Below are 13970 nucleotides of genomic sequence, written 5' to 3' on the forward strand. Positions count from 1 at the left end.
AGCTAAATGCATTATGATCAATCACCTGCTTTTAAGTGCTTGGGGTTCTAGACATTACAGTGTCAGTTACAAGGCACTGCAATTAATGAATTGCAGGCATACTCTTTGGTCTCCTGCTGGTGCATGCTAATCCATTTTATTTAGTATTGCAACCAAGGAGAACATTTTAATCATCGTAATGTGACTGCCAGTGCTCATCTGATCATATTCATCATGGATTAGGCAAATCCTAAAGTCTTCAAGAATATTGCTTTTCCACTTCAGACTGGACAAAAGAATAGTCTCACCTCTCTGTTAAAGTTTAGCTTTCACAGAAGGATATCCATACAACTTAGCTCTTTATCATATAGGCAATGTACCAAAAAAACCCCCCAGAATACCCTTTGGTGACATTACTTGTCTGAGCTCTGCCACACCAATTAAAGAGTAAATTCATACACTGCATTTAGTTAATTGAGTTGTAACAGATTTCAAAAATGGCAAGTCAGTAACAGAAGATATATGCTAAATAATTAAAAATTTGCAATGGCATATCATGGTATTTTTAACTAATTAGGAAACGGAATTCACATACACTATCATAACATATGTTTGTACCTATCTTTAAGTTTGTGGAATGAACACTTCAGTGAGGATATGTTGTCTACACTACCTCAGAAATGCTCTGCTCTTCACTGTTTTAACGGCTTTGTAACTTTACATAAATATTAATATTTCAGCTATACTAATTAGTTTAATACCTGAAGTAAAGGATGCAGGCTGAGGAAAAAAAAAGTAGTGTTGCCACTGGTATGTTTAAAGTTACTTCTGTCCCAAACATGGCAAATGCATAGAAGTAACAGATGGGTAGGAAAAATGTGGTTTACATTGCCTTCAGTTTAAAGAAAAAGCAAACCAAAGCTACTGAGTAGTTTTTCAGCATGTCTCCTATGATAACTGACTGATATGTTTACAATTAAACAGGAGTCAACTAGGTGCAAAATAACATTCTAGCTGCATTTAATTCCACAGTATACTGAGCTATTGAAAGAGAGATCTAACTATTCTTGAAAAACTTTTTTTTTGTCAGTTTCATTGTCATCTCAAACCTTCTTGTTGCACACACAAAAAAAGAAAATACTCCATTATTTAAGTGTATATATACATATATATGCACACACACTGATTATACAATCTTTCAAGTTCACTGAATGCAGAAATAACTTGTTCATGTGATTTAAAATAAATAAATGCAGACCTGGTCTACCATTATAAATGAAAGTACACATGATGATGCTCTGCTTCCTATATTTAGGGCTTTTGATCCAATAAATTATTTTACCATGGGATTTGAAGCCAAGCTAGTAGTTCTTAAATGCAAGTAACATGTATAGTGATGGATAATGCTCTCAGGTAATTTCAGTACTCTTAGAGGAAAACAGATTTCCCCAATACTGCATTAATAGTGTTATAACCTTACGACATGTAGATCTAAAACCTTCTTCAATTGTTTACGCGTGTGCTGTGCCACTCTGTAAAATCTTTTTTCTTCATAATATTCAAACAAATCCTATTTTTGTCCACTGTTAATTTTTACATGATCAAGGTAGCTGGCTGTATACGTATTAGTCATCCAGAAAGCTTGACTGAGCATTACTGTGAAGCCGATAACTTTGTCATTTTCCTTCCTCCTTCCCCACCCTCCACCCCAAATCAAATTAATCACGAAGCTTTTGATCATTGTGCAAGCATTAGGCTTTCTACAATGTTTCATGATTGCTTTAGGTGTACTTACATATCAATGAGATCTTAATATCATAAAAACAAATGAACAAGAAAAATAAAATCCTCATAGAGCCAAAGTTTAACTGCACATAGAAGAGTTTAATACTAACTTTTTAATTTTTCTTTGATAGAATTCCTGTTTATGCCCTTCTCCATGTTCTTTAATAATATCTTCAAAAACCTAGAACAACACCCCACAAAATTATTTTTGAATGTAAGATGTAGATCTTCCCTGTAAAGGTGGTCACTGACACATTTTTCTTGTCTGATTGAACCACCTTACTTTAATAGCATATTATTTTAAATCAATTTTTTAATCTTTTTTGGAGTAGGAGTGCAATTAGTTTAAAACTGAAGAACTAGTGGTCAGAACAAGAACAAACCTTTCCCCAACTCAACACAATTTCCTGTAATCATTCATTCTTTATTGCACAACAAGCAAAAAAGGAAGTTTTTAAGCTTTCTTACAGAATTCAAGTTATTTCCTGTTTAGCTGTTTCTGATGTCATGCATAGCAATTGATCTTTGCCATGGTTTTGAGTGTGGCAGATTGGAATGAATTTCTTGCCAAGATACTGCTGGAAAATTAGGAATATGACCTTAATCTATCATCTCAGCTATAGCTTGATGCAAGCAACTGTATTTAAAAGAGGCTGGATCATTTCCTTCCACTTCAAGTCACCAATGTATCAGTATATTTGGTCTTAAAACACTTCTTCATATTAATCTTTCCCCCTCCAATATATTTGGTATATTTTTGGGTTGTTTTGTTTTTTAACATCTTGCTACAGATTTGTATTGTTCTGAAGTAAAGAGTAAAGCCTGAATGAATCAAACAGGGACAAAGGAGGACAAATGTTCATTTGTTTTTCTGTCACCTCCACCTATTTAAGGCATTCCGGGCCAGGCTCATTCATATGTTTGTGAACATGTTTGATCATAGTCTGCAGCAGCAATCAAGCAGAGAACTCTTTCTTTAGAAAGCTTCCCAGTTGTTATTACAAACAACAGCTTATCACCACAAAATCTCCAAAAGGAGACGTGTTCTTGGGGCAGGGGGGCAAGGATGGGGGACAGGGGGAACACAATGACACTGACGACACTGTTTCTTGTTTTCTCATTCTCAGTAATTCCACCTTCCACTGCCCCACTCCAGTGTACATCAGGCAATTCTCTCTCCTCTCACTTACCACCTATCACCTATCTGAAAGGTCTTCCCATTCCTCCTCCTGCTTTCTTTTGTTGCCTTTAATCTCCTACCTCCTTCCCTAGCTTCCTTTCCAAAACCGTCAGTTGCTTTGCTCAGGGCTCCTCATTAGATCTCAAAATCTTTAAGCAACTATTTTGCTTTCTACTCAACTTCCATGCAACTCCTCTCCTCAACTCTTCTTTCATATTGCTGTTGCCATCACCTTGGACTCATGTAATATTCACAAATATTATCACAATGATACAACAAAGAATCTAAATACATTAAAAAAAACTTTCTCGTGCTGCTTTAGCATGATAAACAATCATTACTGCTCATCTTCAGGACGTCATTTAACTACTCTTCTCTTTTCACCTTCTATTGTTAGACATTTTCTACTGTACTTAATAGATCCTTAATCTTTTTAAGGGTTTCTCTTTCTCATCCGTGATGTTCATGGTTATTAATCAGGATTACATTTTCTCCAGGGAAAAACAGAACATTTCCTCATGAACAATCCCCTTGCAGAGGATCATTATAAATTCCCATCGCTATATACCAAAAAGTCACAGACTTCTAAGTCTGCCCCTGAATCCCAACCACATTGTCTCTGGCACTGTATTTCACAAAATCATAGAATGGTTTGGGTTGGAAGGGACCTTTAAAGATCATCTAGTCCAACCCCTCTGCATGGACAGGGACATCTTTCAATAGACCAGGTTGCTCAAAGCACTCCCCTGTAAGCCCGTGTTTCTTAACAGAGATAAGAACACATCTCTGTTCTTACGCACAGAGATACATGCACACATCCCTTCCACTTCCCTCCACTGATATTCACATTGCTTCTTCTCTTTCAGAATGCCAATCTCAAGCATCATCTTTGACTTGTCCTTCCATCTATCCCCTTATCAGTTCTCTACATTATCATACCCTTTGCCATCTTCTACCTGTTCAATATAATTTCCTATAATACATCTTTTGATATTATCCAGTTTTGCTTTAAATGCACCATTAGCATTAGAGAGGAAATTAAAATTACTAGGCACTCTCTTACTGGTTCACTCAACATGAATAAACATTTCCATCTGCTACAGAGCAAATCATTTCAATCTTCGACAAAACAAAAAACCCTCCGAAATCAGTAAGAGCATTGAGCCAAAATGAAACAAGAGGGTTTTGATAAGAAAGTGATACTATTGCTTGTACATAACAGAGAGAATACTCATCACTATCCAAGCTTTAACTTGAAGTCATGCATAGAGGAAAAAAAGTCACAAATAATTATGACACACAGCCATACACACCATTTCCCAGTCCTTCTGTTTGGCAAAGTATCCTTAAATATCCCAGGTAAAGACATCTATTGCAGAACCACCCAAAGTAGTAACAAAGAGAATCCTGAATTCTCTTTATCAAAGCCAAATTCTAGTGCAAACACTGTGACACCTAGGCCCTCCTTGACTTTAGATACCAGTGAATCTTAAATACACCCTAACGAAGGGGGTATATTCTAGCAGACCAGGCAAGCATCTGTCAGAGCCCTTCTGATGGTCACAAAGGGAAGGTTATCACTGGCACCACCACAGCAGACTGACATTTCAAGCCAATGTTTGAGCTGTCATGAAGGATCAGATGACATGTTCTTATTTAAGCACGAATGATTTTGAAATAGAAATGGGAATTTCAGCCAGTTGCAGGTTGAACAAATTGATTCTGTACGATCTATTTTTCACTTTTGCTCCAGAAAGGAAGCTTAAGAAATTCACACTACATGGAGAGTCAAAGAAATTGATGGTTTCATACTAGCACTATATCACTGCCAGAAGCTCAAGCTAAACCAATCACTTTTTAAACTAGAAATGGGCCTGAGACATGATGTTCTGATCTCAATCTGAACTTCACGAAGTTCATGGTGGTTACGTTAGGATTTGGCATTTGGCTTAGGATCTTCTCCACTTTTAACAACGAAGAAAAATCTTTTAAAGTAACAGTGGACTCTCCTCTATCAAGTTTAATAGAAATCAATGAATCAGCTTGATCCGAACTCATTTCAACGTTGTAAGAAGTCTAAATCTTTTAGCACTGCAGTTATAATAAACCCCTCTAAGTCTCTCTGGGAGTCGTTCTAGTATGGATGTGAATTCCAATATGAACAGGATTTGAGGACATCCCCGGACATATTTACCTGGTAATTACTGGCTAAAGCACAATCTTAAGACAGGGAAAGATTTTTAGAACAACAGAGCCCTCTAATGGATTAATGTTGTATTACTGGGTTTGTCTTCAGTGCTGCAGTAAAAATAATTCAGTTTTCAACTTGAAAATAAAACACAAGAGGTATTGAGAGAAGAATTACAGGCTATAAAGCTTAAAGACAGAAGCTATTTCTTCTGATTCCCAAATAGCCAGAAATCACATGAAGAAAGAGACATTGTTCAAAATGGAGGACCTAAAAAAGAAACCTCTTAGGACCATTTGATATTTTTGGTTTTAAGTAAATAAGCTTTGGGAAGAAGCTGCTTTTGCACTGTTGTTTGTAATATTCATACATGCAGAAGGAGCTGACAGGCTGGCAGCATGTCTAACCTTCATTCTGTTTCAGAGCTTGATTTTGGTTTGCCTCCTGCTGCACTGCAGTCAGTGATCTCTGCAGAGCATCCATGTAGTAGAAGGGAATAAACGTCTAGTAGAAAGGCTGTATAAGGGTGTGCTTTCATGATCAGCTAAAGCAAATCTGAAATCAATGATGTTGAAAAGGCAGAGCTGATACAACTTACCATACAGCTGCACAAGCAATAGAACCAACACATATGTGCACACACAAAATAATAATTTTAAAAAATCTGTAAGAAGGGAAATTGATTGGGGCAGGAGTGGGGGAGCAGTCTTAGGTTATCTTAGTCATAATCTGCACCCTAAAAACGTATAACAGAGCAATCAAGAACCCTTCAACAGTGAATGGCTCTGGAACAGTTCTGTATCAACATACACAGTCAGAAAAACTGATTCAGCATAGTGGGCAGAGCTGGGAGTGCCCCATATCAACAGAGAAAGATCAAAGGACTGCTTGAGGCAAGAAAGATGCTCCCAACGGTTATATGCAGGTAGAGTAAGACAGAAGGAAGAAAGCAAAAATTGGATGCCTGGTACCAAGACTCTCAAGAGGGACATAGCTAGTTTCAAATGACCTATCACTCTGGAAGAGAAATTCCTCCACAAGTCTCTATACCTCATTGAAGTACCACATTTGTCCCTTAATCAAGAAGCTCAGAACATCCACAAGAGAGCACTCAGAAGTATTCAGGGGCGTAAGATGAATACAGTATTGATTCTGAAGGTAAAAGTGGCTCATTACAATGAACATACACAAAGAGAGGACTCTCATCGATGAGAATGCATTCCAGGGATTCTCACTGATTAAATACCTGGAAACCCCATGATGGAACTGTAACATTGGGCATTGCAGCACAATGTGGGTCATTCCACAGGCACAGACTGTAAAGTTGGTCGACTTCATTCTTTCTACTGGAATGATGTAAGAGAACCTCAGTGAAGTACAGGGTCTCGGGGCGGGGGGGGGGGGGGGTCAGGGGAGGGGTGGTATTTGCATTTAGGTTTTGTTTCTCCTTAAAGACCTCTAGCTGTGAACTTTACTTAAATAAACAAACTAACTGGCAAGTCACCTATTCATTACAATAATCAAGACTGAGGATTTCAGTACAGCTAAAGAGTACTGAGCTCAACTATGAAGACCAATTTCTCTCCATGGCGCTCATTCAGCAAAACATGCTGCAGGCTTAAATTCAAACTACATGTAGCCAATACACTTTTGGTAAAATATTATATGTCTAAATCATTTGTGGAGTTTTGTTATAGCTACAGAACAGTATAAATCCATAAATTGCATCACGTTTTTGATTAGTTGGTTGTTGACTGACCTCAAAGAATGTACCTGACAAGTAAAACTTCCTTGGAGCACAGTAAGTAGAGAGAAAAAAAGGTCCTTCTCAGTCTCAAATTTCCTGCCATACCCTGGGAAAGAATAGTAAGATCTAATATTGAACATTATGTGGTCCCTCAAGCCCATCTAAATAATTTCACACTTAAGAGGATAACAGTAGAGGAAGTGAGATTAACTCCAAAATGACAAGTCTTACTGAGAGACCATTCACATTTGAAACAGTTTGCCTGTACACAAATTTGAGAGAAAATGAGAACAAGGCAAGCATGTAACAATACCTCCCCCAAATGCCCTCCCAGGTTCCAGCTACTTGTGGGTCATCGATTTCCTGACACAGAAATAATACCTTCCATTTAATGTCCTGCAATAGATTTTTCTTCCACTAGTTCACACAGTCATTCATTGAACTCAATTATCCCCATTTATCCCCTATCTACAACATCCTGAAGAGTTCCACAGCTAACTACTTTATATCCTAATATAGTCATGCCCAAAACAAAACAAAAAGCTCCAGATTTTGGGAGCTGAAATGATAGGCCTACTTCACATTTTTTAATACTGGATTTGTTTAAACTATTACAATGCACAACAGAAACTGGCCAATCTAGGTTCTTAAAAACACAAAGAACTTCAGTTCTGAACATTTAGCTGAAGTATCACTTAAATACCACAATCTACTTCTGTATAGCACACTTTCCAGAGGACTGCATTATACGACAGGGAAACCATTGCTCAAAATAAGCCTTCTGATTTAGTAGAGTACTTATGGCACACATTTTAAGAGTGAATTAATCCCAGCCTGCCACTAACCTGTTGTGACACTCAGGGCTTTTCACTTCACCTCACTATATATTCGTTTTTTCCATTGGACAATAGACATAATGATACTTCGCCTGCTTTTTGAAGCCTTCTGAGAATTGCAGCAATAAAGTACTACATAAAAAGAGATATGCATTTATATTGAAATGCACCTATTCACAAAGAGCCATCAATTTCCAAATCACTAGTTAAACCATCTTTATAAGCATTCATTCACAAAAAGCATATGAAAAATTTACCTGCTCATTTTTGCAGATCCACACAGTATTCCCCTGAAGTAGAATAAAGATTTTGGCTTTGTATCCTTTCAGCTCAAGATACCCGCTTTTCTCAGGGGCGACAGAAGTTCGAGACTGAGAGTTATTATCAGACTGCGATTTCAAGGCATTGAGCATCGTATTAACCCAGTCATTCCTTTCTTCTAAACAAGAAAAGAAATTAGACAAAGACACATGGTTAAGCAGCAGCTCCATTCTTCTCTATACATTGGTTTTCCTGTTCTTCCTACTATGCTATGCTGGTTGATGGTATAGCTATACCACATCAGAGAGAACATCCACCTTGAAGAGAAGGTGTAAATAAAAATGAGAGTCCATATCAGTGGAGATGTTAGCAAAGACAGCCATTCAATTAACTCCCAACAATCAACACACAAATTGAAAGTTATACAAACTGACGATCAAGATGCTTAAAATCATGACTACTAGTTCTAAGATGCTTAATTCCAGACAGCTTAAAGACTGAGGTTGTAGACAGGTGGCACGTTCACCTTCTGGAAGACAGATCAAAGGGAAAGAACTACAGAAGTTATGTAAGCAGAAACCAGGGAGCCTAAATATCATCTGTCACTAAAGAGGCGAGCCATTGCCAATGCTATTCTATGTTTGGCCATGCTTTTAAGCAAAAATGTATGGCAATTTACAATCTATTCCATTAAGGTGTAGTGGTTAAGCTTGATATTGTCAAGGGTACTAAGTAATCAAGAAAATGCATGTTTGAATATCTTTGCATGCATTATTAATTTAACATCTTACAAATATATGAACACAAGTAGGTGAAGTAATAAAGTTCCACTCAGTCTCATTCACTATGTTCAGCTATTTCACCAGACTAAGATCAATATACTTTAATGCTGAATACTCTGAATGAATTAGATTTGCCCCATGCAATAGGATCATCATGAATATTTCAACTCTTTGCTCTGAAAGATTCAGGTCATAAAATATATTGGGGGGAGGGGGGGCGGGGGGGCAGTGAGGGAAGGAAAGTTCTATCCACAGTATATATAAAGTTGACACAATCAGTGCCGAACACTGCAAAGAGCACCGTTAAAACAGTAACATGCTCACTTCGTAAATGTCATGTGTGCAACAAGAAGGAACAAATACACAAATTTAAGCATCAGAGAATAGTTTGAAGAAGAGGAAGATAGCAGCCTGACAGACTAGCACAGGGAAGGTGATCCAAGTGCTCCTCTTAGAAGTTTTTTTTTAATGGTATTTCACTCCAATTAAACAAAATCTTGCTCCATCTGAGCAGATTATGTTCTAATTCATTGCTATCCCCTAACTACTTAATTTTTTTGCCCCCAAATGGCCCTAAACTTTCCAAAGCATTAGAGTTTTCCCCTCTAGATATTTAAATCAATCCAAAAATACTGTATTTTTTGATATACCAAGAAATAATAAATCAGAGCACTGAAAGCAAACAAAACGAGCACTATAATCCACTGATTGCAGACCAACATTGGTACCAAGGGACACAGGTCAATGGAGACAATGATAGCATTCTTTATTTTGATACTCCAGCAGAAAGAAAGGGAAGTTAATAAATAAGGTCCACAGGATGAAATATGTATAGAAGTCTCCATTTCAAAACCTTTGAAAAGAAGTTAAGTACCCTTTGAATAGTCCCAGAATAATTCCCAACCACAAATCCACAGAAGGAATAGCATCAAGTAACATTTAGTGCACACAACAGAAAGCAAGCAGGGTTATTTACATAATTTACTATGAATACATCATCCAGCTCTGGATACAGTAAGGACCAAATTACTTATACAACACACATTTCTAATCTTAAGTGAACAGCTTTACAGACAGGCCACTATGTCCAAAGATGGTTATATACTAAATGAAAACACAATTTTATGTATAACAAGTGGTTGCTCTGAATATATTCTGTAAGTCAGTATAAGTTGTTAACATTTTTATAGTATTCAAAGGCAATGATCCATAAAGCAAATTACGGCCCTACAAAATGTATTGCACTAAGATGGTTATGTTCCAATTTATAAAAAAGGTAAAAAAATACATTTGGAAGAGAAAGGCAAAAATAATAAAAATAGACATACTTTTTAACTCAACTAAGAGCATAAAAATGCCTGAAATGATTTAGGCCAAACCTGATAAGAAGGATTTGTTCACTGATGCTGCACTCCTGTTACAGCCTGCAGCGAATGTTTACAACCAAGCTATAACCCATAAAAATGGGATTTGATAATGGAAATGCTGAGAGACCCTTAGCTATAATGGGTCTGGCATGTACTGCTGTAAATACATATTGCATATCTTTTTTTTCCTAGGTATTCCATGTTATTTGATTGTTTCCATAAATAAGTCATACATGCACTGATATTGACTCCACATATTACAGCTGTAGGTTGATAAAGCATTAAATTAGAAGGCATACTAACTTCCCTACTACAATTTACGTTTGTATCCTCTATGATTACATGGCTGAAAATACTGTATAAGGCAGTAAATAAAGACACACTGAAAAACCCAGATTTCCTTTGATCACAGCATCACATTCAAGCCATCAACTTCATTGTTGCTCTTTGCCAATTTTATATCAAGTGGTGACTCGGAGCAGATGGCTGAGACCACACAGGCTATAAGAGCTGCTAGTGAGACCTAAGGAACGTCCAGACAAATTCATCTTTGGGAAGGATAGGGGAGGAGGCAGAAAAGTTGGAAAACAGTATTCTCATTTTGATATTTTTAAAAGCCATTCCCCAACAATTTCAGTTGTTCTTACAAAGCTTACAGTTATCTCCAGTTTCACTTTATAAGCCCAGAACAGCTGGATTCCAAAAATATTTCTGGTAATACAACAAGTTATATTTCACAAACATAACTTATAAGGAGTGATTACATGGCTTTTTGACAATCGTTAGAATTACACATGTTCTACTTACCTTCTTTATCCACACGGAAGACAAAAGTCCTCTGGGATGTGACAACTTCAAATTTGTTCTCCCCATGAACTCTTACTGTTGCTATAGCAGAGAGCAGTATTATTCCCTTTGAGAACACTTCCTATAATAGAAATGCAATAGAAATAGTTAATAACTCTCATGAAATGTTAAATGTCTCTCAGGTAATACTACTTGCCATGATGTTTAGGAAGTTCACATACACAGGCTGTGCTCCTATAATTTCACCACGCTATTAATAAAACTGCATCAATAAGTAAACCACTTCACTACCTATACATCACCAACTTCACTGTTCTGGGTCTATGCACACCTACTGCCTTCTAAAATAGAGTAAAATCCCATGGTGAGATAGAATGCATAAATTTGAGATACCACTTCATAAATTGTTTGATGGCACTGATATTGCAAAATGTCACACTCTCTTGAATTTACAATTTTATGCCAATGTAAATTACACTATCTCACAGAACAATAATTAAAAAAATATAATTATTATACTTGTAGAATAGAATCAGACAGGGGAAAAAATTGTGCCTTCTACAGGTAGAAAATTCTGAAGAATTTTTCTGTTCCTTCCCCACTCCTTCAACGGCTAGCCAATAAGAAAAGTATCCCTGCTTTTATCCCCAATTTTGAACTCAAAGGGGGTCATCACTCTCTGGAAAAATCCATTGCCCTGTCATTACTAACAAGAATCCTCTAGCCTGGATCAGGTATGTACTTTGCTGCTATATGAGGCAGGAGGAGAACGATCCCTCAAAAACATCATCTGGCATCAGAGCAAATTTTCCCCAAATTTGCTAATTTCCAACTAGGAATTGGGACAACTGAACTGAACACAAGAGTAAGACAGGAAAAAGGAATTGCTACGAGTACTTTCTCCAAGTAGCTTGTTTTTTAACCTAATTAACCTAAGTATTCCATGGCAGCCAGAGAGAAGGAAAGCTCAAGCGGACGTGCAACACTTCGGAAATACTTCTGCACAATTCCTGGATTCCACAGTTAATGCTGCTGCTCCTGTCCCCACTATGCTTTGATCAATTGGTTTTCTGACTAAGACAATTCAGATATACTGCTAAGATTTATGATCCAGATACAGTAATAGTCCAAGAGTCAGCTCCCCATAAAGAATTTGTACTGCAATAACTTTCCTCCCAAAGTATAAATTATTATAACAGACTTTATACAAGGACTTAAGGAACCACTGTGAATGCTAAGCATGAAGGGTACACAGGATCATGTTTTTGTTTACTGAGTTTAATATACTACTAATTTTCACCAAATTCACACTCTTATGTTGTTTCACTTCTAGGTACTAATATACGACAGTGAATGCAGTTTAGCAAACAAATAAATAGAAATATCGAAATACAGCTGAAGTGAACATGTTACTATAACTACACACAAGAACTACTCTGTCACTCAGAATGACCTTAGTGATAAATACCTTAGTGATAAATCTATTTTCATTATGGCTATATTTGCTAGAAGAGAGATTTTAACGTATTTGTTAATAAGGTTGGATATTATGTTAACTACTGATCCTTCACAATGGCAAAGCAAACTTATTACATATGCTATTTCTAAAGGTGGTCAGATATATTACGGTGTTTGCAGGCATCTGCTGGCTCTATTTGGTACTGTAAGAGAATAATTCAGACTGCTGGAAGTCACAGCTATTTTATTTTATTTGCTTAAAAAAAAGTCCTTTTTTATTTGCTTAAAAAAAAGTCCAGTTTCCTTTTAAGCTGAGCATAGTTTTGGTTTTGCTATTTAAACAATCATCCTTTTTAAAGCTTTGTTCTCCAAGGCATCCATATTTTCAAATACAGTTTAAACCATAATAATTTCTCAATCTTTTTTCTGCAGCAGCTTCTCTTTCACGTGCAAGAAATAATGCCTACTGTTAAAAAGCTCTTGTTGATCAAGATACAATTTCTCTCTTTGAAATACTCCAGACTAGAAATTAGGTAAATTATTTAAGAATATAGAAAACAAAAACAAATAAACACAGCCAAGAACCTCACAGATATTTCTTGTGTTACTGAGAGGTGTATACTAGTTTTAAGGCTCCTAAAAAATTCTCCGACAAAACAATTTTCTAGTGGGGAAAGAAAAATGTTTTTTTTATATCAACTGCTTTGATGAAAACTTTTATTTTTAAATACAGCCCAATATCACTCCCTGACAGTTGTGTTTGAGAGTTGGGCTAAAAGATCCTGGAAAACACCATTTTGCACTGCTTTGGCTTTCCTTCCACAACAGAATAAATATGACCTGTTTCAAGAATGACAATGATTCACCTGTTTCGCAGTGAATTTTGTTCTTTGTTAAGCTCACATGCAACATAACACAACAAAATATTGAAGTTCTCCACATGAAAAGGCAAGACTTTTTCCTGAATCACTAATATATTTGTCAAGGACCCTAAGGTGTTTTTAAATAAAAACTTTCAACATAACCAGCAGTTTTTGCCTTACTATAAAGTGCACGTTAGAGCACCAGAGTTCTCCTGCCAAAAGTAGGAAGAAATTTGAAACAAAAACTGTGCATATTGGGTAGCTGAAAAGAATTCTCAGATTCTACCTTCCCCTCTTCAGTTTGCTCTCACTTCAGTTAACCACATTCTGTTAAGACAAAACCACACGGGATGTTGCTCTGACCACATCAACTTGCTCAGGACCATGAACATAGAAGAAACGAGCAGCATCACAGATTCAAACAAAAACTGTTCCTAGGTCAGATGCTGTTTGTAGAAAACTAAATATTTTTTTCATATAGGAAGATATAAAGTAAAGAAGAGATCTCTATCAATTAGAAGCTGACACACAACTAGATCAAGGTTAGAGAAATATTTTAGAAAATTAAGGTTTAAATCATTCAGAGAAGCGTTTAGATGGGCTAAGTACACATTTTCAGGAATACTACCCTCTGTGTCTTCCCTCCCCATCCTCTACTTGTTTCACTCTTCATTAGCCATGTAGCACACTTCCCCTTCTTGAGAAACTCACTCCTCT

General features: G+C 36.6%; 1 protein-coding gene across 1 annotated transcript in view; it reads right to left on the bottom strand.

The window, feature by feature from the left end:
• The window catches only part of ARAP2 (ArfGAP with RhoGAP domain, ankyrin repeat and PH domain 2), a 132369-nt gene that overhangs the window by 91015 nt on the left and 27384 nt on the right, over positions 1 to 13970 (bottom strand). The window contains exons 10-11 of the mRNA XM_050896198.1: positions 10933 to 11053; positions 7973 to 8154 (exon numbers count right to left, since the gene is read on the bottom strand). Coding sequence (XP_050752155.1) covers positions 7973 to 8154; positions 10933 to 11053 — 303 coding nt within the window. The remainder of the gene's footprint in view (positions 1 to 7972; positions 8155 to 10932; positions 11054 to 13970) is intronic.

Source organism: Gymnogyps californianus, chromosome 4 (genome assembly GCF_018139145.2).
Source record: "Gymnogyps californianus isolate 813 chromosome 4, ASM1813914v2, whole genome shotgun sequence".
In the NCBI taxonomy this organism is placed as follows: Eukaryota; Metazoa; Chordata; class Aves; order Accipitriformes; family Cathartidae; genus Gymnogyps; species Gymnogyps californianus.